At 46.9% G+C, this 27,802-nt stretch overlaps 1 protein-coding gene across 1 annotated transcript in view; it reads right to left on the bottom strand.

Moving 5' to 3' along the window:
* LOC308436750 (butyrophilin-like protein 1) overlaps window positions 1–27,802 on the bottom strand; it is a gene marked incomplete at both ends in the record, with an annotated part of 67,344 nt that overhangs the window by 1,815 nt on the left and 37,727 nt on the right. The window contains one exon of the mRNA XM_080937725.1: window positions 4,822–4,836. Within this exon, the coding sequence (XP_080793851.1) occupies window positions 4,822–4,836 (15 nt within the window). The remainder of the gene's footprint in view (window positions 1–4,821; window positions 4,837–27,802) is intronic.

The raw sequence follows: 27,802 nt of genomic DNA, 5'->3' as shown, positions 1-27,802 counted from the left end.
ACTATTAGGAGTTGTAATGTAAACATTTCTTGGAGACAGAGGTTTGCCAAAGGGGTCTCAACCCACATGCCGAGAACTGCTGGATTACAGGCTGGCGGGCTGGCCACCGCTGTTCTTCCACAGTAACTGAGTCAGAGACAAGATACTGTTTTACTCCAAAAGGAAAACAGATGAGAAGGACCCAAAACTGAAACAAGAGGGAACCACTGAAGGCAAAATGACTCAATATGCAATTCAAGAGGATCTGGGAACAGAGACTCCAGGCTGTTAACCACAGCAGGGGAGGCAGGGGTTGTGCAAACTTACTGAGTTCCCAGGAGCTGCCAACTGAAAGAGAGAAAGGCAAAGGAGAGTCATCAGTGGCTTGGCTTCTCCTTCCTTCCCAAGCCCCGGCCTCAGAGGCCATCCTCACTGCTGTCTGAGCCCACTGGGTTAGGTGGTGGATGCTTTGCTTTCCTGTGCATTTACAACTCCGTCCTTTGGCATACATCATTTTAATGTTAGCACCTTAGTCATTTTTCAGTTATGATTTGAAGTGGGAGATCTTTAGGCCAGATTTTAAGACCTTGGCTTAATTTTAAGCCCCTGTCTCAGAAAGTACTGAAAGTTGAGGGTTGGGAGAGACATGGTCTGGGTGGGGGAGGCAGACAGATAAAAAGACTTAAACTTACACTAGAGAATGCGGAGGGAAAGGGATGGGAAATTATTTGCCACTGAGTTCAGTGGTTGAATGTCTAGAGGACCAGTGTAAGTGGAGGCCAAGGGTACCACGCATGCCAGAGGAAGCCTGGGAGAGAAGACCTGGACTTACCACAGCCTTTCCGTGCGGACCCTTAAAAGGAAGAGGGAAACAAATAAGTCTCAAAATAAATTATGTACTAGGGTCTCATTAAAACCCCAATTGTAAGGCCAGAGAGGGATTTAGTGAGGGACTCTATCCCCAAGCAAGTGTTACCCTCTCGTTAGCTGGTCTGAACCCTATGCTAACAACTCAGGTACCCACGGCATCTTTATGGTCCGTGGGATCAGTTACAGGAGTAATGGCCATTTTTTCACAAAATGAAAAAAAAAGATTCTTAACCAAGTCCGAACAGCCATACTTTCAGGAGACTGACAGGTTCCTATTACAAGCCCCTTCTTCATGCCATCTTTTAATTTCCTTCATTTTACATTGTCATCATCATGAGCCTCATCCCATGTTCTCTCACACAGCACAGAGAACTCATTTGTAATCATGTCTCTAAACATCGGCTACAGATTCTGGGGTTTAACGAGAGTTCTAAGGCTGCTTGGGAAGAACTTGTGGCAGAAGACTCTGGATACTTTAATAGCAGAAAGAAAGCAAGCATGTATGTATGTATATGCATGTGTGCCTGGGCCTTCTAAAAACTTTGCACCATGTAGGTTTTGGGGATTAAACTTGGATTGTAGGGCTCAGTGGCAAGTTCCTTTATCTGTGGAGTCAACCTGGTTCTCTATTCCCTTTGGCCACATCCTTCAAGGTTCCCATTGCTTGTCTGCTTTACTTCAAAACTGTTGGAACTGTCTTTAAGACCTCTCTCTCTTCTTGTGGTAATTTCATGTCTTGATTGAGGAAAAATCAATAACCCCCACAACTTCAGGAAAACCCTGGGCTACCAGAACCACACAGCAGCAGGAACTGATGCACGGCCGAGAGCAGGCAGGCAGTAGTCAGCAAATCCATCCAAGAGTTAAAGGTCACGAGCAATGTCAACAGTGCCTCTTTGTTCATAGGGATTTAGGGAAGGAGTCGAAATACAATCATTTGATAAAAGTGCTGTCTTTGTCAGGTTAGGGAGGCCACAGAAAGCAGCTGAGAGGTGAGTGAAGTCACTAGAGAGCATCACCAGGCTGGGCTCATTGCTCCCCCTAGTGCCCTAAACAAAGTCTGCCTAAACGCTAACAGGCAAGGGCTTTATTATTTCATTAAAAACCCAGTTCTCTCACAACCACATGATGCTTGCAAGAGTTCATGTCTACCCTGGAGGACTAACTAACCACTTCAGCCACCAGCAGTCCTGTGTGTGAAAGTAAGTGTTGCTGAGATCCACCGATACCCACTTCCCAGCTAATGGGTAGGCAGGGACCGTCACCTTCACCTGACTCTGAAAATCTAAGACTGTGCTGGAGAGACAGATGTGGAGGGAAAGAGGCAAAAACCACAGGTTTCTTAGAAAGCGGTGGGGAAAACAGATTCTGCATTTAGCAGGTAAAGATTTCCTTGAAAATTCTCCAGCAGGAATTACGGTAAAGGAGGCGCTGGAGACATACACCTCACACTCTGTCCAGCATGTTTCTATAAATGGAATTATGAAGACCCTGAACTTTCATGTACCCCATGACACACAGCACCTTTGTTTTTCTAAAGGGCTGTGCTATCTGGAAGCAGGTTCTCTGTCAAAAGGCTCAGTACTAATTGTTCTTAAAGCAACCACCAGCACGCAGGGCCTTGATGCATGCTTTGGTGCACGCATGCTCCTCTGTAGAGCTCCCTTGATGCATGCTTCGGTGCATGCATGCTTGTCTGTAGAATTTCCTTGATGCATGCTTCGGTGCATGCATGCTCGACTGTAGATCTCCCTTGTCTCCCTCACTGCTGGCTCAACACTGTGCACACTCCGTAGTAAACTTTTCAGTGTCTAAGGGATTCTAGATAACAGAGCAGGAGAGGGGCTGGAAAACACGTGTATAAAGACTTTTTACTTGTGGGGAAGGAATAACAGTGGGGTGCAGAAAGAAAGGAAGCAATAACTTACCAGAAGACTCGGGGTAACCGGGCAGGATGGCAGGAAACAAAAAACACATTAGCAGAATATTTGAAGCAAGTCTATAGGCTCTTGGTTTTTGTTTTTTCTTCCAAGAGCTAATCAGCTCTTTAGCTTCTGCCAACAGCAGAGCCCCCTGCGCCCCTCCCCCCAAGCTCTCTATGGCAAGAGGCATGAGTGTTTTCTAAAGGAAGGGACTGGGCTGCCATGTGTTCAGTCCCCCTTCTCATCCTATCCCCCCTCCCTTCTCCAGTCTGTGTGCCCTGCACTCCTGCTGTCTGTCCGCTTGGCATGTCCTCCATAGCTTTTCTTCTTTAGCGTGGAAAGTTTCTTGTCTTATGAAAAGCTCTTGTTGGGCTGGGGAAATGGCTTCATGGTTAAGAGCACTGGCTGTTCTTCCAGAGGCCCATTCCCGGCACCCACATAGAAGTTCACAATCATTCGTGACTCCACCTTCAGGGGACTTGAACCCTCACATAGACACACATGTAGGCAACATGTCAATGCACATACATGATAAATACATCAATAATTTACAAAAAGGGAGAAAGGGTATTGGAAAAAGTTGTTTGGGAGATTTTTCCTCTCAATCTTTCTGTCAAGTGTTCATCTTTCTACTGAGTAATTAGTAACCGATTTCTCAGTAAGAGGATCAGGATGGGATACTCATAAATAGAAGCATTCCTCCGAATAGAGATCAGTTAGGAACAGTATTCTCTCCATTTTGGATTCTTAATTTTACCAAATTGATGAAATGAAGGAGCACTTACAGATAAGTTCTGCTACACGGGCTAAAAAATCTAAGTACAGACAGCATGGGCTGACATGGGCAACAACAGAAATGACATCCGAGGAAAACTTTCCAGATGCATTCTGAGCTGAGAAGAGCCCCGCCCCGCCACACCTGGCCCCGCCCCGCCCCCACCCACCCGGCCCCGCCCCGCCTCAGCCCTTCATGCCCAGCAGGTGCAGTGCATTGCTTTTCTAACAGTAACACAGACATTTTGAAAGAGTGAAGAGACAGTTCCCTTTGTTATCCACTTTGGTGACTGGTTTCTCTGGAAAAGGAAACACTGTAGCAACCGGGCAAACTCCCTTTCTCTGGGACCCCCACCCCTAGACTCTTCCTGCTTTGGCTGCCATCTTCCCTGTGTACTTAGTTAAAAGTGCATTTTCTTTGCTGCAGAGAAAGAAGGCAGGAGGTCCTCTCCGTCTTCTTCCATGAGGGCAGAAATGGTCTCAAGTTCTCCTAGGGTGGCTTTGGTAGTGGTCAGATGCAGGAGCAGGAAACCACTTTCTGCCTTTCTCTCAGTCTCTTTGGACGTGAAACATGTCAGAAACATTTAAATGCACAAGTGAACTCTTGGAGGGCTGACCCTTTTTCTATCTGCCTCCCATCTGGAGCTCAGTAGAACCTCCTTTTTTTTTTTTTTAAATGAGTAACATCTCAGTTGACTTAACTTTGTCAATTCAATTTGATTCTTATGTTTCTTTTTTAAAATCCTAGTTACCTATAAACTCTCATAAGAAAAATAGCAGATATGTTTTTCTATAGGTGACAGTTTGTGAAACTGTTGTTCAAAACAACAGGGATACTTTCCGGCCTGCTGTAATGAGGGCTGGTAGTTCTCAACAAAGCATCCCATGTTCTAGAAGGCGTTAGCGGAAGGTGCCTGACAAGTGCTAAACAGAAAGGGGGTCATGTAGAGAGTGGGGGTGCTGACTAGTTTGGTGTGGTGACATCATATACATACAACAAGCTATACACAGTAGCCCATCAACAGAATTGCTCTTCTGCCATTGTGAACAAGTCATAAGCAAATAACCCGATTTAAAGTGTTCAGAAGGAGACCACCTGACTTGAGGCCACCTTTAGGCAGGTGGCTCACTGTCTTACTTGTCTTCTGTAGGGTCTGTGCTTTCTAAAAATATTTACCTGTGACTTTAGAGGAAACTGCTCAATATAAAACTCAAAGAGACTCAGGGTCTGGCAAGTTGGGAAAGACAGCCAAAGAGGCAAACAGACAGCACTTACCTGGTTGCTTTTTCACTGTGAAAAAGAAAGAGGTAAAGAGATGAGAACACTGTTTCTGGATGAGGAACATACAGTACTTCTTGAACTCTGAAATGCACTCTACAAAATGGCTGTATGGGACCGCCGCAGCCTCGCAGCTCGTAACTGAGGCGGCTTTTTGGAGAGAGGCATGCCGCCAGGAAAGCCTATTTTCCTTCCTGATTTTCTCTCCAGAAGTCTGAAAATTCATCGTTAGATTTTCTCACTCCTGCTCTTTCTTATCTCTCTATTTGCCTCATGCAAAGACTGTGTTCAACTGGGGCCATTCTACTGTGGCTCAGTTGCTTTTAAGTTCATTTTAGATAATGCTTCCCCTCCCTCCAGATCATAAGTATCTCATGGGTGTGTGTGTGTGTGTGTGTGTGTGTGTGTGTGTGTGTGTGATATTACCCAGCCTCTGGCTTAAGAGCTAGCTAAGGAGACCTAGTATGAATAACTGTGGTAGAAAATGTTAGCTTGTAATTTCCTCCTGTGTATGTTAGCAGTAATAACTTCTTGGATGCAATACATAGGCATATATTAATACCAAGTTCACTGCTTGGCACAAGGTTAAGTGCTGGACAGATATCATCATGGCACCAAACTAGGTACCGGGTGGTTTCTTTATCACCTCAGTATGGCTACAGGTGGTGGAGAGCAAGCTGCTGGCAACAGGAGTAAGAAAACCAGAGCTGGGGATCCAGGGGTGCTAAAAAGCGAGTAGACGATAAAGACGGGCCTTGGTACAATCACACTATGAACACTGGGACTCAGCCGCAGGAAGTTAATGACAATACAATCAAGGAAAACAAAATATGGGACTTACGTATTATAGCTGGTCCACGTTGCTCTTTAATGAAAAAGATAAATTAGTATAGTGTTTTTTTGTATGTGTGTTTAATATAACACATATTTGCTCATGAATGTATTGTCTGGATGAGTCTTGCACACTGACTAAGAGGAGGAAGGTTGAGCAGGGTGGAAAGGAGGGTCCAAGGCTAGGGATGGGACTTAACTTCCTCTCCCACCTGGTCTCTGGATAAGTCAGGAAATGGCTCCGACTGTAGTCGAGCTACCTTGATCCTTCACTGTCACTTGAGGGCATCAGAGGACAACCTGAGGGAGTTGGTTCTCTCTTGCTACCATGTGTGTTCTGGGGATGGAATTCAGGTCACCCGGATTGGCAGCAGGAGCCCTGACCGGCTGAGCCACTGGGCCACTTTCTTGAGTGTGAATGTGATTGTACAGATACTGAAAATTCTCCGGAGACTGCTCATGGGTTTTTGCTCCTAGACAAAGCCACCCCGTGTTGTTCGTGGAGAGCTAAGTAGCAGTATTACTAGACCTGAATCTGAATTTATGCTGTGGATTCAAGGCTGCCAGTGTCTTTGAGGCAGTGGCTTTGCCATTATCTGCAACTTAGACCAGAAAGGGCTTCAGTTCTGAAGTGGATGCCTTCAAATCTCGTCAGGGACAGAGGAGACCACAGCAGGACTGTTCTTATCGTTGGTGGGTAAGGAGGGATTGCCTCCTTAGAAACACAGAAGGTTTGATCTGTGGGTTCTCGGTTATTCTAGGACTACCTTCTTGGGTGCTATTGCTTTATTCTCATTCTCTCTCTCTCTCTCTCTCTCTCTCACACACACACACACACACACACACACTTTCAAACTAATGGACAACGGCTGATGGTTGCCACATATAGTAGAACATTTTTTTCACACTTACATGCTTAGAGAAAAATGGTAGAGACAGGTAACAGCCTCTGAACACAGATCTCTGCCTGCTCTTCAAGGCAGGAAGTTAGATGTGTGTATTCAGCAACTAAGACAGCCTGCCTCACTGTTTGTGTGCACCATAAAGCTTGCTTTTTAATTTAGAGGAGTCATCTTTAAAAAGCTTTGTATCTGTAAATATCATTTAATACTGTAGTCTGGGAGTTTCCTCTGCCATACAAATATAGAAATATGCTCAATACATTTTAAACTATTAACAGTTCCATGCACCTTTGTATGTGAGTTCTACATACACACAAGGTGTTTCTTTGGGATTTACATCCTAAGGTGGAATTCAGAGGTTCTGCGTGGACTAGTTCTTTTCAGAGGTGGGTGGTGGATAGTTAAGGTCATGTTCAGGCCAGATTTGGGTTTTACACTCCTCCTGCCTCAGTTGCTCTCCTCTCTCCCTTTCTCACTTGACTTTCAAGACAGGGTCTCTCTGTGTGGCTGGGGCTGTCCTGGACTCTAGACCGGGATGGTCTCAAACTCAGAGTTCTGCCTGCCTGTGGAGTTCTGGGATCACAGACACGTACCACCATTCTTAATGTACATACTTAAAGACTAAGTTGTTGGGCATTCTCACTCAATAGACTGAGTTGTCTCCTGGGCCCCCAAGTTCTGTCTTTCCCTTTTCTTTCTTATATATCTCTCTTCTCTTTCTTCAAACCATATGTGGTATATGTGTTATCAAAGTATTTTTATTGCAGTCTTTTGTCACCCATGAGGAAGTATGTGACCTAGAATCAGCCTTTGGTGTCCCTCTCAGGCTCTTACCACATGCCCTCTGCTGCATCCATTTCTTTACCCTCCAGGAAGTGCATTATCATTAGATTGATCTAGAATCACCCAGGAGACACCCCTTTGGGTACATCTATTATGAGAGTGTTTCCAGCTAGCTCTGTGTTTTGGTAATTATCTGTCAGTGTGTGGGCGTGTGCACGTGAGGACTGGGACTCTTGGAGACGAGAGCCATTGGATAACCTGGAGCTGGAGCTGCAGGTGGTGGTGAGCCCCTGGTTTGGGTGCTGGGAATTAAACTCTGGTCTAAACTCTTTTGAGAAGGAAAGACCCATCCTGAATGTGGATGGCACTTCTTATGGGCTGGAGTCTTGGACTGAATGTGGAGGGACAGAGTAGAAAGTGTGTGGTCAGTACCGTTCATCTCTACTTCCTGACTGCAGATGCAACGTGCCATGCTGGACCCCTCACACCTGCTGTTCTGCCATGCTGGACCCCTCACACCTGCTACCCTGCCATGCTGGACCCCTCACACCTGCTGTTCTGCCATGCTGGACCCCTCACACCTGCTACCCTGCCATGCTGGACCCCTCACACCTGCTACCCTGCCATGCTGGACCCCTCACACCTGCTGCCCTGCCATGCTGGACCCCTCACACCTGCTGCCCTGCCATGCTGGACCCCTCACACCTGCTGCCCTGCCATGCTGGTCCCCTCACACCTGCTGCCCTGCCATGCTGGATTTACCCTCAATCATGAGCCAAATATACATTCTTCCTGAAGATGCTTTCTGTCACAAGAACAAGAAAAAGTGACAGACACAAGGGCCAGTGCCTAATCTGGAACATCTGGAGTTTCCAGTGCTATCCCTGGGCCTGTCCTGACAGTGTGAACGTTGCGCAGTGAGAATATTCAGCTGATCCGAAGGCACGAGAGGTGTATTGGATGGGGACTCCAGAGAAACAGTAGCACAGCCTAGGTCAGAAGTGTTCATCCCAGTCCATCTAACCAGCTCGTTGTCCTAACACTGACGTCACTGAAACTCTACTGGTAGAAACTGCTCAGTGTGCTCGGGAGGGAAGTGGGGAGCGTGTGTTTGCAGTCTACCGGACAGATCCAGATATGTATCATGGTTAAACATTAGGACATGTCACCCCAAACATGGATTCACTGACCCCTTTGGCCACCCTCAGACTTGCTTTTTAATTTTTTTTCCACTGAATGAAGAGATTGGGTGGGGCAGCCTCTTCAGACCCTGAACACCCTGACTGCCCTTCTTCCCCATGCCTACTCACCACAGATCTCAGGCTTCTCCTCACCACACTAGTTTATGGTACCTGTTGAGCATTTGAGTTTTTGACAAGACCTCGGCAAGACCTCTGCGTTTTAAGTTTAGTGTGAGGAGTCCTGGGGACCCTGGAGTGGGCTTATGAGATGGCTGAGCTCTGGCTCTGGGGGACCCTGGAGTGGGTTTATAACATGGCTGAGCTCTGGCTCTGGGGGACCCTGGAGTGGGCTTATGAGATGGCTGAGCTCTGGCTCTGGGGGACCCTGGAGTGGGCTTATGAGATGGCTGAGCTCTGGCTCATCATTTCATCATCAGCTTAGACCTGCTTTCAGCACAGTCTCAGGGGCCTGAAAATGCCTAGTTGCTGACAGAAAGTGGGAGGCCCACGTACCGGAAGAATAACATAATGGGAAGCCCATCTCTGGGAAGCCCGAAAATGGCTGAATGTGCAAACCAGGAACCTCACTCTTAGCATTTAGAAGTGGAGCCAGCTAAGCCATGAAAACCCCCACATATCCCAGTAGAAAAGGAATGAACTTACTTGAAGGTCTCTGTGTAATTACTAAGAGAGGGAGAGAGAAAGAAGAGAAATGTGTTCAATTTTCCTTAAGTAGAACCAACAGAAGAGTTCTCAACTAAGAAGCAAATTTATATGCAAGATTAAGTAGTGATTAGGAAAGAGGCAGACCTCCCTTTAGGCCCCCGCCATTATAGACTTGAGCAACTTTGGGTCACAGACTTTCCAGAGATGGCTGGGTTGGGGTTTTGTGATTCCTTGTACTCTCTGAGGAACATCCCATACTTAACACCCATTATTCTTTCTCAAAAGATCAAAGACAAAACCTTCTGGCTTCTGCTATTTCACAGTTAAGACTTTGGTTGGCAAACACTAGCTCTTACTTCCCCGTGTTTTATTCTGCAGGTATTTGCAGTGCGGGAAGCTGGGCGGGAAGGAGCAAGCAGAGGAGACTCAGATCACATCAACAGAGGTGAAGAAAATCAAACCAAAGCACTGTTCCTAGTACTTACGTAAGGGCAAGTTGGACGGCTCCGGCTGGCCTGAAAAGCAGGAGCAGCTGTGAGTGGTTGGCGTTGCCTTGGAGGCAGCAGGTGTGTGTGTGTGTGTGTGTGTGTGTGTGTGTGTGTGTGTGTTGCATGAAACTCTAGGCTTGTATTAGGTCCCACAACTGTATTCAGGGGTAAATAGTGGGCAGCAGTTTCCTCTCCACTTCTCAGGAATGAACGACAGGACTTAAACCAGACCGTGCAGCAGGAGGGGGAGAGGCTGTGCATATCTGAGCAGGTGCGGGGAAGCTAGACAACACAGGCAAAGTGGGGACAAGGAGGACGGGGGGGGGGTGGATCACACATCTCAGGTGCACAGAGATCAGTGAGGAAGGACTCAGGCAGGAATCAATGGTGGCTGATAACCTTGGGACGGAGAACGGGTTTAGCACCCCCTCTCCCGCTGTTCTGTCTGCACAGGTGAAGGGAGAGGACCCAGGCAGGGGCAGGGGGTCATGATAGCCCTTGACAACCCCTGAGTCACACTGGGTTTAGCACTTACCTTCTCCCACTGCTTTGTCTGCAGAGGTCAAACTAGACTACACAGACAATAGGAAGGCATGGGGTTGGGTAATCACACATCTTGTGTGTCTGCACACATCGTAGAAATGGGCAGGGCGGGCTCAGAGAATGACAGGAAAACAGGAGAAAATCAAGATGAACTCACTGCTAGGCTTCATTGACAGCTGTTGAAAACCTGTGAGCCGGGAGAATTGGCTTCTTCAGCCTCCCTTCTCCCACTGTTTTGTCTACAGAATGGAATGGGTGGGGCGGGAGGGGTGGAACCACACATCTTGTGAGTTTGCACTCAGCATAGATAGGAATGGGCAGGGCGGGCTCAGAGAATAATGAAGGAAAACAGGAGAAAATCAAAAAGAACTCACAGCTAGGCTTCAGTGGTGGTGGCTGACTACCTGTGGGACAGAGATTGCGGTTAGCACTTTCCTCTCCCGCTGTTTTGTCTGGATTAGAACCCCTGTCTGGATGCCCATGTGAGTCAGTAGACCTGAAGGGGCACATCATGGCTTCTGATACAGAAGGTAACCAAAGTCTTCCATCCCCTAGACCCACTAACCTTAGGATTGTTCAGGAGGGGAGGGTGTGGGGCCCCACAGCTGGGCTTACTGGTGGAAACTGGACTTGGTCCACAGGAGAAAATTATTTGCTTTTTATTTTTCCTTATTCATTTTCCCCTTTGTTTTATGTTTATATTTTAAAATTTATTTATTGGGCGTAGAACATGTAATATGAGTGTATGTGTGTGTATGTGCATGTGGTGTGTGTTAGCAGTGTGTGTATGTGTTGTGTGCATGTAGATGTAGGGTGTTTGTCTGTGTGAGTTGTGTGTGCACACATTGACTAGAGGTCAGAGGTGGACTTCTTCCTTGTGGTTTCAGGATGGAGCTCATAAGTCAGGCTTGTGGGACATCATTTCTAACCTGACCCGAATATTAGATTTTAAATGGCTGGGAAACTTTCTCCTTGTTATTTATTTGATGTAACTCAGTCCTTCAATTTTTTTCCCCATAAAATTATTTAAAAAGTCAAAAGCTTATGCTGATGTAAAACCAGGTGCCAAGGAGACAGCAGCTTTTAAGCTCTGAGATGTCCTACATGGCGAGGAAAATTCTTAGATATTATGGTCTCAAATGGGGACAGACAGAGCCAGGTCAGGGGGTCCTCACAGTGGCGGTTATGTAAGCATCTTGTTCCATTTTCCCTGTCAGTTTTTCCTTTTCTGTAATCAGTCTTTTGTTGATACTTATATAAAGTTTAAGAATCTCTCCATTTTTGCTCGTTTCCTATGTCTGAGCAGCAGTCAGGTCTCGGCTTTAATGCCCGGTGTTAATAACCGAGGGTGTTCCCCAGTGGCCAGCTGGAGACTGTGGGAGCCTAGCGTGCGGGTGCATGGGGGTAGGGTGGGAGCGTGGGGGGTAGGGCGGGAGCGTGGGGGGTAGGGTGGGAGCGTGGGGGTAGGGTGGGAGCGTGGGGGTAGGGTGGGAGCGTGGGGGTAGGGTGGGAGCGTGGGGGGTAGGGTGGGAGCGTGGGGTAGGGTGGGAGCGTGGGGGTAGGGTGGGAGCGTGGGGGTAGGGTGGGAGTGTAGGGGGTAGGGTGGGAGCGTGGGGTAGGGTGGGAGCGTGGGGGTAGGGTGGGAGCGTGGGGGTAGGGTGGGAGTGTAGGGGGTAGGGTGGGAGCGTGGGGGCAGGGTGGGAGTGTAGGGGGTAGGGTGGGAGCGTGGGGGTAGGGTGGGAGCGTGGGGGCAGGGTGGGAGTGTAGGGGGTAGGGTGGGAGCGTGGGGGTAGGTGGGTGCAGACTTACTCATGTCCACAGGCATTCCAGCTGAAAGGCAATTACAGAAGTGGATTAGTGCCTCGCTTCCTTTACAGAGAGAGCCTGGGACCTCCTGTTCCCACTGCCTGAGCACTGGCATTGCATATGTTACAGCCACACCAAGCTGGCACTTGTATCCTGGTTCCTTTTCCCTCTCTGTCCCCACATTAGGGGCTGAACCTACCTAGGGTGTCACATGCTGCCACTCCTCTTCTAGCCCCCCTTTTTCTTTTACATTTTAGCCTTTTATTTGAGGCCAGGTCATATTAATTTGCCCAGGCTTGCCTATCCCTTGGTATGTAGCCCGAGTTAGGCCATGAAGCAGGCAATACTGTATGTAGCCCTGCATCCCAAGTATCTAGGCTTGCTGACCAAGCCAGCCCCATTTTGGTTTTCTTCCTTGCTGGAATCTTTCCTGGTGATACAGATATCACACACACACACACACACACACACACACACACACACACACACACACACACAGGCATTGAAAAGTTTTCAGAGAACTGGCAACCTCTTTGTGAAATTCCAGACAGTGAAAAAGCAGAAGGCTCAGATAGTGGGAGTTCTTAGTTCCTTTGTTAGAATTCCATGTCTGGTAGGAATTGTGGGACACTGAGAAGGCACAGCAGGGCAGACAGTAGTACACTGACCACCTGTGCAGATGGGCCAGCTGGAAGACAGGAATATCTATTTTTGTTCATTCATTTCTCCCTTCTGTGTATGCCCCCTATTCAGAAGTTACAGAACCACAGGGACACATTTTCCTTTGATCCTCAGTTTCCAAGTCAGCCAAGGAACATTCTAAAGCCTGTTAATAACCTAATATAGCTGTAACAGTTCAAGGAGTTGGGGATTTCAGCTGCTGGGTCCTAACATGGATAGAGAAAGGCTTAAGATCATTCCAACATCCCTGGGACAGTTTGGGGTCTGTCATGAAAGGAGGCAGCCAGATTTACCGTTGGAATCCTCGGCTGAAAAACAAAGGTATAAGTTAGTGTGGGAGTCTGGTGACCCTGCCCTCAGTGGAGGGACTGGGCGCCTACTGTGTGGTTACCTGCTCCCATTCCTGGGTGGCATCTTCTCTAGCCCATGCCTTCACCTTTCTCCCCTGCTCCTGCTGATCCACGGGAGCCTCGACTCATGCATACTGCTTCCCGCCCACCCAGATGACAAGTCTCTATAAACTTTGGGAGCTCTCTCTGTCTCTGCCTCTCTCTCTCTCTCTTCCTCGTTTGTGAGAAGCTCTCATGTTGCCCAGGCTGGTTCCTGGTGACCTATAACCTTTGATTTCCCCCTCCTCCAGCTCTCCACTACTAGGTTACAGTGTGGCAGCTTGCTCATTCCTTCCTGGGGACTGGCACCAACTAGACAGTGGAAAAAGTAAAGGGGATGGATGTTACATTCACAAGGCAGAAGAAGTGGAGGGAAGGACCTCAGCCTGAGAATCCTTACTTACGGACAGCATGCAAGAGACTTACGGCTGCAGCTTTCTGAAGGCGGAAGAACAAACGAAGAAATGTCAGCATGCGTGCGTGCGTGCGTGCGTGCGTGCGTGCGTGGGGCTGAAGCTAAAAGTCTAAGCCACAGGATAACACCACAGCTATAGCGCAGGGCTCCCAGCCTTGGTCAGCCCAGGCTATTGCCCGCGCTTTTGCTGGCCCGGGGTAGGCGCGAGACTGTTGTCCGCAGCCAGGGAAAATTCGACCTATGTGCCATGGCCGTCTGCTCTCCTTTCAAACCCTCTTCCCTACACCTGAGCCATCTGAAAGCCGGTCTTTCCCTCTCCTTTTGTTAGGTTTATACATTCTTTTCCTTTTGATCAGCTCGCTTTAACCTTTCTTTTTCACCCACAACTCAAAGCTAGCAATACAACTTCTATGTATACAATTACACTATTTCAAATTTATAATTTCAAAAGTATTTATACAGAGAAGACACAGGGTGGCTGTTTGGAGACTTTGGGCTACTAAGGACCCCCCACCCCATGAGAATTTTCAAGGCTGCAGGGTGGTATGGTCAAGAATATGGATGAAGGCAGCCTTGAGTCGGGGTTGCAGGTGTGTGGCAATTTGTGTGCCAGAGGTCAATTCATGATGACTTTAATTCATTTACCAAAACGATCCTTAGGACCAGAGCTCATGGCAGGAAACAAACCATTGTAGAGATCACAATGGTCATGGTTTTGTGGGTGCTGTCCTGCCCCCCTCCAGCCTCAGACTGTCTAAACTGTACTGTGCTCTCCCCACCCCTCCCATTTTTTTCTGCATTATCCTTATCATCCCCTAGTAGGCCCTATCTCTTGAACTGCAAAGCTCTCCCCAGCCCTCTGAGAACTTGTGTAACCTTTCTCTGGCCCTTGAGGCAATTCTGACCACAGAACATGTGTTAATATGTCTCTGAGCACGTCGCAATGTTAAGTGAACATTCCTTTGCTCTTTTTCTTTCATCAAAAAGTTATTTTATGTGTATGAGTATTTTATCTGCATGTACACATATCTGTGTACCATGTGTGTGCCTGACATCTGCAGAGACCCGAAGAGGGCACTGGATCCTCTGGAGCTGGAGTTACAGTTGTGAGCCTCCATATGAGTGCTCGGAACAGAACCTGGGTCCTCCACAAGAGCAGCAATTGCTCTTAACTGCTGAGCCATCTGTGCAGCCCCTGTCTTTTTAAAAGAAAGATTTATTTATTTTATGTATATGTTGGATTTTATTATAGATGGTTGTGAGTCACCATGTGGTTGCTGGGAATTAAACTCAGGACCTCTGGAAGAGCAGCCAGTGCTCTAACCGCTGAGCCATCTCTCCAGCCCAGTCCCTGTCTTAATGTATAACGCAGGAGAATTCTTAGCAAGCACAAAGCAAGAAGCATAGCAACATGTTTAAACCATCATTCTACAGCAACAAAACCACCAAGAGGAGAAACAGGCCATCTGAACGTTTTTTGCAGGGGCAAGGAACGGAACACCGGAGAGAAAAACAAACAAACAAACAAACAAACAAATAAACAAACCGCCCGTAGGGGACTTACCACTAGAGTCCATACGTTGCACTGCAAATAGAAATGAATGGCTGTGATTAGACAGAAGGTGAGCTGTTCTTCAAAGGAGCATGCCGAGAGCAGCCCTTCCAGGTGGCACTGACATTAAGCATCAGCCGTTACCATGACGTCCTGTGTGCAGTCTCTGCATCAGTACCCAGCCTTCCTAGGTTAGCTAGGAGGAGGGGCCAGCCCCCCTCCATATCTGTGCTTACCCTTTAACCCTTCCCCCAATCCTCTTGACAGTTTCATTTGCCTCGGAAACTATCCCAATGTTGACATATCCTTACAAGCGTAAGTATATGATTGTATGTGGCCTAATTCTAAGGCCACAAAATCCCCATTTTCTAAAATACAACTAGTCTTTAAGGAGGATGGTAATGGTGCTGGGAAAGGCCAGGCCAAGGAGCAGGATTTGTGAACAGTTGGAGCCGAACTTTGTCATAGAAAGTCACTAACAGTGAACCAGGGCATTTTCACTCACCGATAGGGCCAGGAGTTTGCACTGAAAAAAAATTGGAATTGACGTTAGTATAAACGTTTTTGCTGAAGAGTTTTTCATGCATGTTATTCTAGGGAAGGCAGAGCAGGGTGGAGTGGCAGTGCTGAGACCACGGACAACCAGGCCAGTTTTAACACTAAGGACAAAGGGCGTGGGCAGCACTTACTGCGGGCTCCTGTGGGCATGGGGACTTTAGAGAAAGACAGAACCACACTTTTCCTTCTGCCAGTACCTGGGGAAGAGACTACTTGCCTATGTGAGGGACTGCGCTTGAGTCACATTCTTACATATCACAGGCTAATATGTCCCAGGGGCACACAGGTGTAGGAGGTGAGGACCCTGCTCATTCCTCTCCCAGAGTCTAGCTGTTTGGAGACCAATGGCTGTGTCTGCTGTCTGGATTTGATCAGCTTCAGAGTCTGAGCACTGGGTCAGTGGAGCTGCCTGCTTTTGATGGAGAGTTGGCTTTCAGTTGATGATGCCAAGGCAGTCTGAAGACTGGAAACCTACCACCTCATTCTCAGCGTTGTTTATGTAGGAAGGAGCCAGGACGGAGAAGTACAGACACCTGCTCAGAAGCTGTGGTCATGCTTCTGGAATTTCTGTAGATTTCGTACTCAGAGCTTCTGAGGGATCGGTGGAGGGATTTTCTAGGACAGTGAAGCTTCTGTTTTATTGGTTGGACCATGGAAGAGAGTGTTCTGAGGTGTCTTTTGAGCCTTGCAGAGACTACAGTGAGGACAGCTCTCAAGAAGGGGTTTGGCTGCTGCTGTCCTGCTGGCTGGCAGCCTTCTGCTGAGGACACACTGAGTAAGCTGTATCAGATGGCTGCCGTAATCCCATGAATGCAGAGTCGGGTCCAGACCCTCAGTGGCTCTGCAGGTCCCTCTCCCCACTGTCTCATGTCATGGTGCTCATGATGGAAAGTGTCTGCGACTGACCCATCTTAACATGGTTTTCTAGATCTAGATATCCTGGGCTATGAGCAGTTAGACAAACTAGAATTTGGGGGTATCTTACAATGTAATTTAGCAGTTTCTCTCTCTGTATGTGCACCAGCATGTATGTGTGGTTTACAGGTTCAGAGGTTCAGTCCATGATTATCATAGCGAGAAGCCTGGCAGCATCCAGGCAGATGTGGCACTGGAGGATCTGAGAGTTCTACATCTTGTTCAGATGGCAAACAGCAGAAGACTGTCTTCTAGGGAGCTAGGAGGAGGGTCTCAATCCATCCCCACAGTGACATACTTTCAATAGTGCCACTCCCTGGGCCATGCATATTCAAACTGCTATAGCTTGTGTGCGTGTGTGTGTGTGTGTGTGTGTGTGTGTGTGTGTGTGTGTGTGCACACTTGCACATGAATTCGTGTCCTTGTTCTTGTGGTAGAACTTTAGGATATTTGGGAGTTAATGCCTGACAGTCACATGACCTTGGGTACATGATCTTTTGTTTCCTCCGTTTTTCTCCTGCCCATCCTTGTACCACCCTGTGTGCCGTTCTGTTCTTCCCTCTCTCAGCCACGTCTGGTCTCCTACTTTCTCCCGCCGGCCATCTCCATCACTCTGATCATCCAGCACTTTTCTTTCTCTCTTTAGATGCCCTCTTCCTTCTCTTTTACATTGTGGTTACTTTTAAACTTTCTCGCTAGGCCTCTTCTGCCTCCAATTCATCAAGTTCTGAAACCTGCCTCTGATGCCGGGCAGCAGCAGAAGGACTCAGAGTCTGTCTTTATTAAGGACAGCTGCGAGACCCATGTCATCGTCACTGCAGTGAAGGCCCAGGGAAGTGATATAAATGGCAAAGAGACATTACAGTTAGCCAACAATGGCGTGATTGGTTAATCTCATGAATGTACAGGAGCCTCAAGGGCTATTGCTTTAGTCATAATGTTCAAAACAAAAGTTTTTAGTTTTTGTTAATAAGTCTATAAAACAGTGTGGGAAAAAGTATGTGTGGCTAAGACTCAATTTATAAAGCTATAAGATGAACAACTTTATCTTGGCACCCGAACAATCCTTACAGTGTTTCTGTGGAAAAAGTGTAAATCAGGGAAGTCATGGTTGCCATGGAAGTTGGTGGTGACAGAAGCTGACTGTCCTGGAGAAAAGTCATCTGAGAACTTAGAAGGCAAACAAAGCTGGGTGCTTCTGCCATTTACAGGTTGAACCAATGTGTGGAAGGTTGAAAGTCTTGTCTGTGGCCCCATAGTGCTGGATTAGGAGCAGTGAGTCTGGAAGGGGCAGCCCATAGGCTGAGTTTTTGACACCTTGGGTTCCACTGTCACAGTTAATATCCTTTTACTGTTGAACCTGTTTACGGCCACCCTGGGGAGTTCTGGGGAAGGATGACCCAGCAGTGGGAGTGCTCTGTCTTTGGGTCTGTGGGGACGGATGATAGGCATGAAAATGGACGGCTACCCAAAGTGTCTCGAGGGTCAAGAGGTGTAACGGAGACGCAGGTGACTTACGGAAGGTTCTCTGAGAGAGTTCTGGAAAGAAAGAGAACAGACGTTAGCACGTGTCCTGTCATCTGTGTGCCTCCTCACCCGGGGTCTCAAAGGACTAGACAAACCCTCCTTCCTGGAACTGTCCCCCCACACTCCTGTGTGATGTGATGTTGGTTCTATGAGGGTCTGCCTCTACTTTGTCAGTGAAATGTGTTTTCACAACCCGGAGATGACCCGCTGATGAGCCAGTGGAGGAGAACCATGAGAGCAGGGAAGGCCCGCTAGCTACCGCAGAGAGAGCATAAGCTCTACCGTGTAGAAGGGACAAAAACTTACTGATAGATCCTGTAGCTCCGGCTAGAGACAGGGAGAGAAAAATCATCATGCTTAATCTGTGTGAAGGTAACACCCAATAACTGAGTACCCATCTCTCAACATTCATTCCACATCAACCCAATAACTGAGTACCCATCTCTCAACATTCATTCCACATCAACACCGCAGACGGAAACACTGGGAAGGCCCAGGCAGCCCTCCTACTGCACAACACTGAACCTGGAAGATTGGAGGCTTTTTTTCATTCTGGGATGAGTTGCCTTAGGCAATGGAGAAAGACAATGTGGAGTTTGTAATGCCTGTATTTCTCTGCTTGTGTTTCCTTAGAGATCTGAGGCTTGAGAAATTTATGTTTCTTCTCTGAAGGGTGATTATACTGCCCCCTAGTGCTTTTTTAAATTAAGTTAGCCTGTGGGATTTAAGGTCAGCACACAACGTGCATGCCTCTTTGGAAACTGTGATGGGAAACACAGTCCCAAGAAATGGGGTCTGTCCACTCCCACCTCTGCAGGTCCGCTACGTGCAGGGCTGGAGTGGAGGATGGATACTCACGGATAGGCCCAGAGAACTGCACTGTAATGGGAATGAGAGAGCATCAATGTGGTTGGCAGTCGCAGAATCTGCATGCCACCAACATTCCCCAGAGAAACACAGCAATTCAACCCAGGAGGAGGGCAGGCGGCTATCACACAGACAGCGTGCTCATCAGAGCAAGGTTTCGTTTCTTTGTTTCTTTTCTTTTCTTTTCTTTTCTTTTCTTTTCTTTTCTTTTCTTTTCTTCTTAAATGTATATGAGTACATCATAGCTGACGTCAGACTCACCAGAAGAGGGCATCAGATCCCATTACAGATGGCTGTGAGCCACCATGTGGTTGCTGGGAATTGAACTCAGGAGCTCTGGAAGCGCACGCAGTCAGTGCTCTAACCACTGAGCCATCTCTCCAGCCCCCCCCCCCCCAGAGCAAGTTATTGAGAACCCATCTTAACAGAGGACTAAGTAAATAAAAAATATAAAATGACAACAAAGTTAAAATTAACTTCCCTTTCCTTAAACTCAGTGATACTCCATGATACTTTGTCTTAGATCTTGGATATCAGGAGGTGCCCTAAACTTTAAATGTAACCATAAAACATGCATAGAAAATCTTTCTGGAATGGTGGGGTACAGAGAGGGTAGGGTCCCAGATCTCACGGAAGGACAAAGAGGTAGAAAAGAACTCACGTATAGGTCCAATCGTTCCAGCTAAAATATTGGAAAAACAAATCAACATCAGTTAGTTCTCTAGCAGAGGGAAACAGTTCACATCAACATTCTTTCTGGGAAACTCAGAAACTAAAGCCAGCAGTGCCGTTTTCACGCTGATGGACAGCGTGAGCTGGGGTCAGCCCTCCGGGGGGAGTGCACGCACTGTCAACGTACCTACTTCCTGTTAGCTGGCCATCTCCAACTGCTTAGCTAGAGTTATGGCCTCATCTTCTGAAGGAGACGTTGCAATTCCTATCTTTGTGATGAGTTAGGTTCCTGTTCACCAGTGTAGCCTGGCTTACCATGGTGGTGTGAGACAGATTGGAGCTATTCTAGGCAGGGATTTAGGGTGAAGGAATCAGGAGGCTAGATTCCTTCCTCGGCCAAACTGTGACTCATGAGCCCTGACTGTGACATTTTCCCCCTCTTTCTTTCAGGATTAACCTGTTCTCAGAACAGCCTCAGAAGTCTGGGCAGACACTCTGACAGATCCACTAAGCCCCGAGGAGTTTTGCTTTTCTTGTCCTTAGTCCACATGGCTGTTCTGTGGAGACTCCACAGGGATGGAAAAGGAATTCAATTGGGGTCAACTGTGCTCCATTTTTATTTCCTTCCTAAGTGCAGAGATTCTGATCCTATAGCATGATGAAACTCAAGTTTTAATGTATGTGTAAATTACCCAGTGACCTTGACAAACATGGGGTGTGACTAGTAGATCAGGGATGGGCACCAGGCTGAGGTCCAGTATCTCCGATAGAATCTAAGGTGTACACACCCCAACACCTCACTGCACTCTTCACCCCTCCCACAACCATGGTGTGGGGACCCTCCATCTGCAGCTGGAACTCTCTGTATGCCACGGAGCCCATTGCTGAGGAGGACAACATGCTAGTCTTCTCCCTTGAGTGTCACTGGAACTTCTTGAAGAGCGACAGTCCTACTTTTTGCTAGACTGTCCCTAACACGTCGCTCTTTGCAGCTGGTACTGCAGGTTTGGGAGGGTTCTGTAATCCTGTCTCATAGCGGCTCCCAGTGTGTCAAGAGCAGGGGATGAAGAAGGGAAAGCATGGGCGGTGTTTACAAGAGGAAATGGATGTGCCAGGGCCACAAACGTCATAACTATGCAGTGAGGCAAAGCACTGAGGATCAAAGTGCAGAGAGGAACTTACAGATGTCTCCAGCGTTGTGGGCTAAAACAAAAACACAAAACCTTAAGTTTGGAAGGAGCACGACTCAGGGGCGTTTGTTTTGGGAGGGTTTCGGGCCAGGCATTCACCGAGTCCTCCATGTGGGAGGACTCTGGGAAGTCAGTGCATTTTCTCTGGTTGTTTAAGAGACTGAGACCATCCTCTATGGCTATGACCTAGACTGTTTTATGGGAAGTGCTTCACCTGGCCCCAGAATTCTCCTCATGCTTTTAAATGAATGAACTTGGGCTTTTGTTAGCAGAATCTTCACTGGGCTGCATAAAGCAGTGTGACAGTTAAGGGACTTGAAAGGAAGGTTAAGTACCCACACTGGGAGGGACGGAGAGTCAAACAGCTTCCTCTGTCCGAGTGTCTCCTTACCGCCCTTCATAAGTTCCCCAAGAGCAGGCATTGCACAGCAGACCCAAGAATAGAGTTATAGATTGGGGGAAACGTACTCAGAGGGTTGGCTAAGGACTTGGCGTTTCTTGTTCTACCTGTAATAGAAATCAAGAACATTCCTGAAAACCACAACTGGTTGAGATACAGAAATCAACTGCATTTTAGGTGCTCATCCCAATTAATACATCTACAGTCCAACCCCTACACTTGAGGGTCAGAAAACATCTCTGAAAGGGGGCAGAAAGACTGTCAGGGCCAAAGGATCAAGACAGCTAGCTGCTGAGAAATAGTTTCTTCAAAAGAGAGGACATGGTGGAGGATGAGTGGGGCTGGAAAGAAGCTGGTAGTAGTGAATCAATCAAGATAAACTATAAGATTCTCTAAAAGTTCATGAAAATATTGCAGACAGGAAAGAACTGTGAGCTTATTGAGCATATAGTTTAGACCACAGAGGGCTGATGATTCTGTTCCCTCCTCCCAGATATATGGTTCAGAGTCTTGGGGTTACAGACCCAAGCATCGCCTCCTGTGTCTTCAGGCTTCCCTACTTCTTATCCCTCCAGCTGTTTGAAAACATGAAAGCTGATTGCTGTGATTACTTAGGTAACTGGCTTAAGTGTTCAGGAGAGATTTTCCTATGCTCACACAACTAAGGAGCAGGATGCAGCTCTAGGCAGCCAGAAAACAGTTCTCGTATATAAAAAAGATGTCAGTCAACACGCAGGAGTGAGTTAAAAGTGTCTGTGAGCAGGTCTTGTCTCAAGACTCGTAGTTTGTTGAGGAACTGTGCAGAGAGAGGGGCATGGGCTCCCCTGGGGGGAGGGAGGCTGTAGTTAGACAGGGCTGTGGTCAGAAGAAGACTCACCCGAGTTACAGGTTAAGGAGAAGGGTCTAAAGGAAGGAGAATGTAAAGAAACAGAAGGGAAAAGACTGCTAGGAGCTGAGGAATGTGCGGCCAAAGGCATGTGTTTGCTTAGACTGGGAGGGCGTGTCACTGGCTTGGAGAGAAATGTACTGAAGGTATGGGGCAGCTCTCTAGAATCATGAGCTACAAGCCCACCCTGGCTTATTGGAAAACAGGTAAGGAAGGGGGCCATCCTCTGCCTAGTACGGGAGCCCAATGACACAACAGTGAAAACATAAGAAAAACTCACTTGGCGATTCTTGGGAAATAGCTGGAGAATACAAAACAACAAGAACAACAACAAAACCAAGTTAGTGTGGATGTGGTTCACACACTACACCTACATCCCAGAATCCATCAGGAACTACTCCCAAATGCTTGAGGCCTTCCACTGCCCAGGAGGCACAGTGCCGTCTTTTTTACCTGGTCAGGACTAAGTTTTTAAGAACACAGGTTTGAGATCCCCTTCCCTACGGTGCCGCCATTAGGGGAATGCTTATTGCGACAGTGTCTCGCCATTACCCTGCTTTGATAGCTGGTCAGGCCTGTCACTTGGTGACCACAGAACAGAAGAGAAGTGATTTCTGGGACCTTACAGTACTGTATGGTAGCTACTGTTAATAACATATTTAATGATATAAGACTGAAGATAGAAAAACTCACTTTGCGGTTCTTGGTATACATCTGAAGAAGAGTACAAAAAAAAAAAATCAAGTTAGTGTAGATAGTGGTTGTGACCACTTGTATGTGATTGGCCCAGGGAATGGCACAATTAGGAAGTGTGGCCTTGTTGAAGTAGGTGTGTCACTGAGTGTGGGCTTTGCGACCCTCATCCTAACTCCCTGGAAGTCAGTATTCTGCTAGCAGCCTTCAGATGAAGATAGAGAACGCTCATCTCCTGTATGATGCCTCCCTGGACACTGCCATGTTCCTGCCTTGATGATAATGGACTGAACCTCTGAACCTGTAAGCCAGCCCCAATTAAATGTTGTCCTCATAAGAGTTGCCTTGGTCATGGTGTCTGTTCACAGCAGTAAGACCCTGACTGAGACAGTGGTTCACACACTGCACCTACATCCCCAGAATCTTCTCAGGAGCTACTCCCAGGACGCATGAGACCTTCGATTGCCCAGGAGGTACAGCGCCATCCCTCTGCCTGGTCCCCTTGTGACCTAGCCTCCCCTGCTCTCACCCCTCCATCTTTCTGCTGGGCTCGGGGTGTTCTTCCCCAAGATCTCTGTCTTATTCCCCCCTTTGTCATGCAGGTGTCAGTTCAAGCCTCTTTTCACAGCCCTGATATCTTACTCTCACCCTGTAGCTCCACTGGCCCCGCCCTAATCTAGTTTTCTCCACAGTTCTGTTTCCGACATGAACAAGTTTTAGTGTATTTGTGTACAGATGTCCTTTTTTGTCTTTCTTAGCTGGGACCTGGTCTCTGTGAGACAGGGGCCAGGCTGGCTTGTGCTTATAGACCAGTGCATGGTACATGGCAGGCACTGACACACACGCCAGGCACATATCATCTAATTCTCTAATATTGCCCATTCCAACATTCAACGTTCTCTAATTTTCTCCTACAGTTTCTTTTCCTACCAGCTTGGAAATTTATCTCTTTTGTCAACCAAGCAAAAATATTTATGATTATTATGGCTAGAAATGGGATTCCCCCTCCATAGGAAAGAAGGAATGCACTAATTAGGCTTTTACATATGCAAACCCCAGACTAGCACCGGCCATCCCGTCTCCAGTCCTGTTTGTTTCTTGTGGCCATAGTTTCCAACATCTCTAGTTTTCAGCTAACTCATCATTATGAGAGAATTTTCATAATCTAGTGACCCAGCAGGGAGTGGGAGGGAAAAAGAGGAGGGGCCTTATCAGTTTGTTCTGAAAATAAATGTGATCAAAGGGCTTACTCATTAGGCTCAAAAGCTGCATATCCCCCCACCCCCGTGTGTGTGTGTGTGTGTGTGTGTGTGTGTGTGTGTGTGTGTGTGTGTAAACAAGAAGTCCAAAGAAAATCAACTCCCAAACAATGTCAATTGCAGTGCAGAGAGGCTGGGGCACTGTCTGTGTTGTGAGTCACACAGAGCTTTTCACCCCCTCACAGGCACGTGACACCAGCTCTCTTATGCCGCACCCTCTGTCCTCACTGAATTCCCTCACCTCCTGTTCTCTTCCTTATAGTTTTCTGTCCTTGTTACAGAGATTTGGAAATCTGTGTGTTTCCTGCTGACAGGCCATTAGACTAAGACTTAGATAAGAACAAAGAGTACTGTGGTGTCCGGGTACAGTGAATCAAGAAATGTGGAACTCAAGTTTCTGGAAAGTCTCTGGAAGGGGTGTGGCAGTTCATGGACATGACCTTGTGATGACCAAGGGGCTGACCATTGGCAGAGCACAAGGAAAGTAAAGCAACTTACCAGGATTGGATCTGTACAGTCCTGAAAGCAGAAAACAAAAACAAAACTAGAGTGAATGTCTCACTCACTGACGTAGCTCAGGCTCTGTGAGCAAGACTGCAGGAAAGATTACACCCTGTTTCCTGTGGGTGGTGGGCAGTGTGCTGAGCTGGTATGTCTGGACCACCATTAGACATTGGCTTGTTCCCTGAGGGACACTGGCAGCATCGTGAGGACTAGAATCCACAGACTAAAGATCAGACATTTTGAAAGAGAACAAAATAAAACTAACAAATATAGAAAATAATGCCCTTTTATCCAAAGATAAGTTAAATTGATAAACAGAATGAACTCAGTCAAAGAGCTAGTGAATCCTTGGGAAGTTATTAGGAACTACCTATTTATTGTTCGCTGTGAGGCTAGTCTTACTTTAACTTGAAACAAGCTACTGTTATCTGAAAGATGATAACCAAAACTGAAATAATTACCCCATAAGATCTGGCTGTGGAGAATTTTCTGAATTACTGATCAATGAGAGGAGGCCCAAACAATTGTGGGTGGTGGCATCTGAGGCTGGTGGTATTTGGTTCTATAAGCAAGCAGGCTGAGAAAGCCAGGAGGAGTGAGCCAGTAAGCAGCATTCCTCCATGTCCTCTGCATCAGCTCTTGCCTCCAGGTTCCTGCCCTGCTTAAGTTCCTGTCCTGACTTCCTTCAATGATAAACAGTGATGTGGAAGTGTAATCTAAATAAACCCTTTCCTTCCCAGGTTGACTTTGTCTTGGGGTTTCATCATGGCAACAATTACCCAAAGAGATTCACCAAAAACATTCCCTTTTCTGCCCTCTTGCAGTGTGAGTGTGTGTGTGTAGTAAACAAAAACAATAGCCACTTCCTGAAGGTTTCTGTGACCCCTGGGCCTGGTGATGCTGTTAATGGGAGGGGGGGCAGTGCACAGCTAGAGGTCAGGCTGTCCTCGGGATTTTCCTCGATTGTATCGATGGGAATAAACCATTATGGAGATTATTTTTTTGCTTGCAGGGCCCTGTCTGTCCTGGCACACCCTTCATGTCAGCACTGACTCGTACCCACTCCTGCACAAGCCTGGTCTTTATTCCTGCTGCATCCAACTCTCCGGAAAGAGATCGGCAGTCTAAGCACTTTGTCCCCAACGGCCCTTTCAGTCCGTGTATAAGAGGCTAGTACACAAAAACAGAACAGAACAAAACAAAAATCTCACTATTTTCCAGAATGGTCTAGATGTGTGCTGAAGTAAAACAATTTTCCTTTCTGCATTCAGTGAAATTCATGAGACCGAGTATGAGGTCTAGTACTTTCAGTCAGAGAAAGGTTTGGAAAACAGCCACTCACATGTGGGACTTAGAGGCCAATTGCGTTTGAGAAAGAAGAAAGACTATGGCAGACATTGCAAAACAGGGAGTTCTGTGGGTTCTTTGTGGATTTAATATTAACAGAGAGATTTTCCATAGCCACTGGAGAGGGAATAAAGCCTTTTGGGAGATGGCTAATTAAAGGTTACTGACTAGTAGAAAATACTGTGTCCATTAAAAAAAAATTATAGCCAGAGAGAATGTGTTTAAGGAGAACAAAACAAATCCAGCCAAACAGTAAAGCCAAACATGGCCCAGAAAAGAAAGTGATGGGGCAGAGACTTGGGTAACAGGCCCATCAGAACAGTTAATTGGCTTCTGAATAGGAAAAGAAATGAGACCCCATATTATTTACAAAATAATCCCCACAAGCAAACTTAAAAAATCATTTGGAGTAAGTTTATTATGTAGAAATGTAACTTTTATAAAGACAAGACACAACTCAAGACAGTGGGCTTGTGGTACCAAGGAAACCACAGACTTGAAAGGACTGACTGTCTGCGCTCCAGGGTTTGTGTGCTGGGGGAGTGGGATGGGAGCCAAGAGACAACAGGAGAATTGGGGGAGACACTGACAATGCATCAGTAAGAAATGGTAGAAAATATTGTATATTCTTAAGTTGTGATTTTATTCCTCAACTGAAGGGCATAAATTTTGTTTCTTATGTTTCTGTTTATTTTAACATTACCGTTTTGAGGAGGATGACAATTGTAATGATGCCTTAAAAGACAACACTTTAGGTAAAAATTATAAAATAAAGAATGGTATATTGCACTCAGCAAGAGTGTATAAATATTTCAAGTAGACATTAAAGACCACAATTTACTTACAAGTTTTTGAGAAAGGATAGGGTAAAGGGTCTGTAATGGGGACAAAAGAATTTTAGCATTATCTACTGCTTGAGAAATGAGAGATAAAACAAAGTATCAATTGTCACATGAGGGTGTTCACACAAGAGTGGGTTCATACAGAAAGGTCTATGTACAGGTTGATGTTGTGTTTATACATGAAGGTGTGTTTGCACATTGAGAGTGTGTACTCCATGTGTGTATGTACACACCAGGGTGTTAATTATTTTTGTACCTTATTAAAAAACACTTAAGAAGAAGAAAGCAGCAGCAACAGCAGCAGCAGCAAAGTATTTAGAACATTGAGGCTTGCAAAGCAGAAAATGGCAGAACTAAAAGCAAGCCATGGAACACTCACCCAGGGAGTGGCGACTGACTGACTTTCCTCCCATAGTAACACCAGCTGGCCCTAAAACAACACATAAACAGAAATCAAGAGGCCAGTCCTCAGAATTTGGGCTCCCAACCTTTGCCTGTCAGGCTCTGTTACTGTTACCATTCTCAGGGGTGGCCCAGGGAGGCAGTGCTGCCTAGTGTCCTCCTGGGGCCAGCTCTCGCTTCCCATTCCACCCTTGAAAAGGCTTTAATTTTCAGTATACAATGCGTTGCTGTAAGACTTTGTTTATGTTGGTGATGGTACTTAGAGCATGTGCTGGATAGTTTTATGTTATGTTGTCTTTAGGTAGAGTTACTAGGGAGGAGGGAGCCTCAGTTGAGAAAATGCCTCTGTGAGATCTGATGTAGGACATTTTCTTAATTAGTGATTGATAGAGGAGAGCCAAGCCTACTGCGGATGTTGTCAGCTGGTCTGGTTGTCCCGGGTTCTGTAAGAAAGGAGTCTGAGCCAGCCATGGGGAACAAGCCAGCAAGCAGCATCCACTTATGTCCTCTGTATCAGCTTCTACCTCCAGGTTCCTACCCTGCTCCAGTTTGTTCTGACTTCTTTCAATGTTGGGTTACAATGTGGAGATATAAGCCGAAGAAACCCTTTCCTTCCCTGGTTAACTCTGGTCTTGGAGTTTCATCCCAGTAACAGTTACCTGAAGTAAGGGACTCACCA

This window comes from Micromys minutus (genome assembly GCF_963924665.1).
Source record: "Micromys minutus genome assembly, chromosome: 25".
NCBI classification, from domain to species: Eukaryota; Metazoa; Chordata; class Mammalia; order Rodentia; family Muridae; genus Micromys; species Micromys minutus.
Note: the sequence above shows the minus strand (reverse complement) of the source record. Positions and strands in the feature narration are given on the sequence as shown.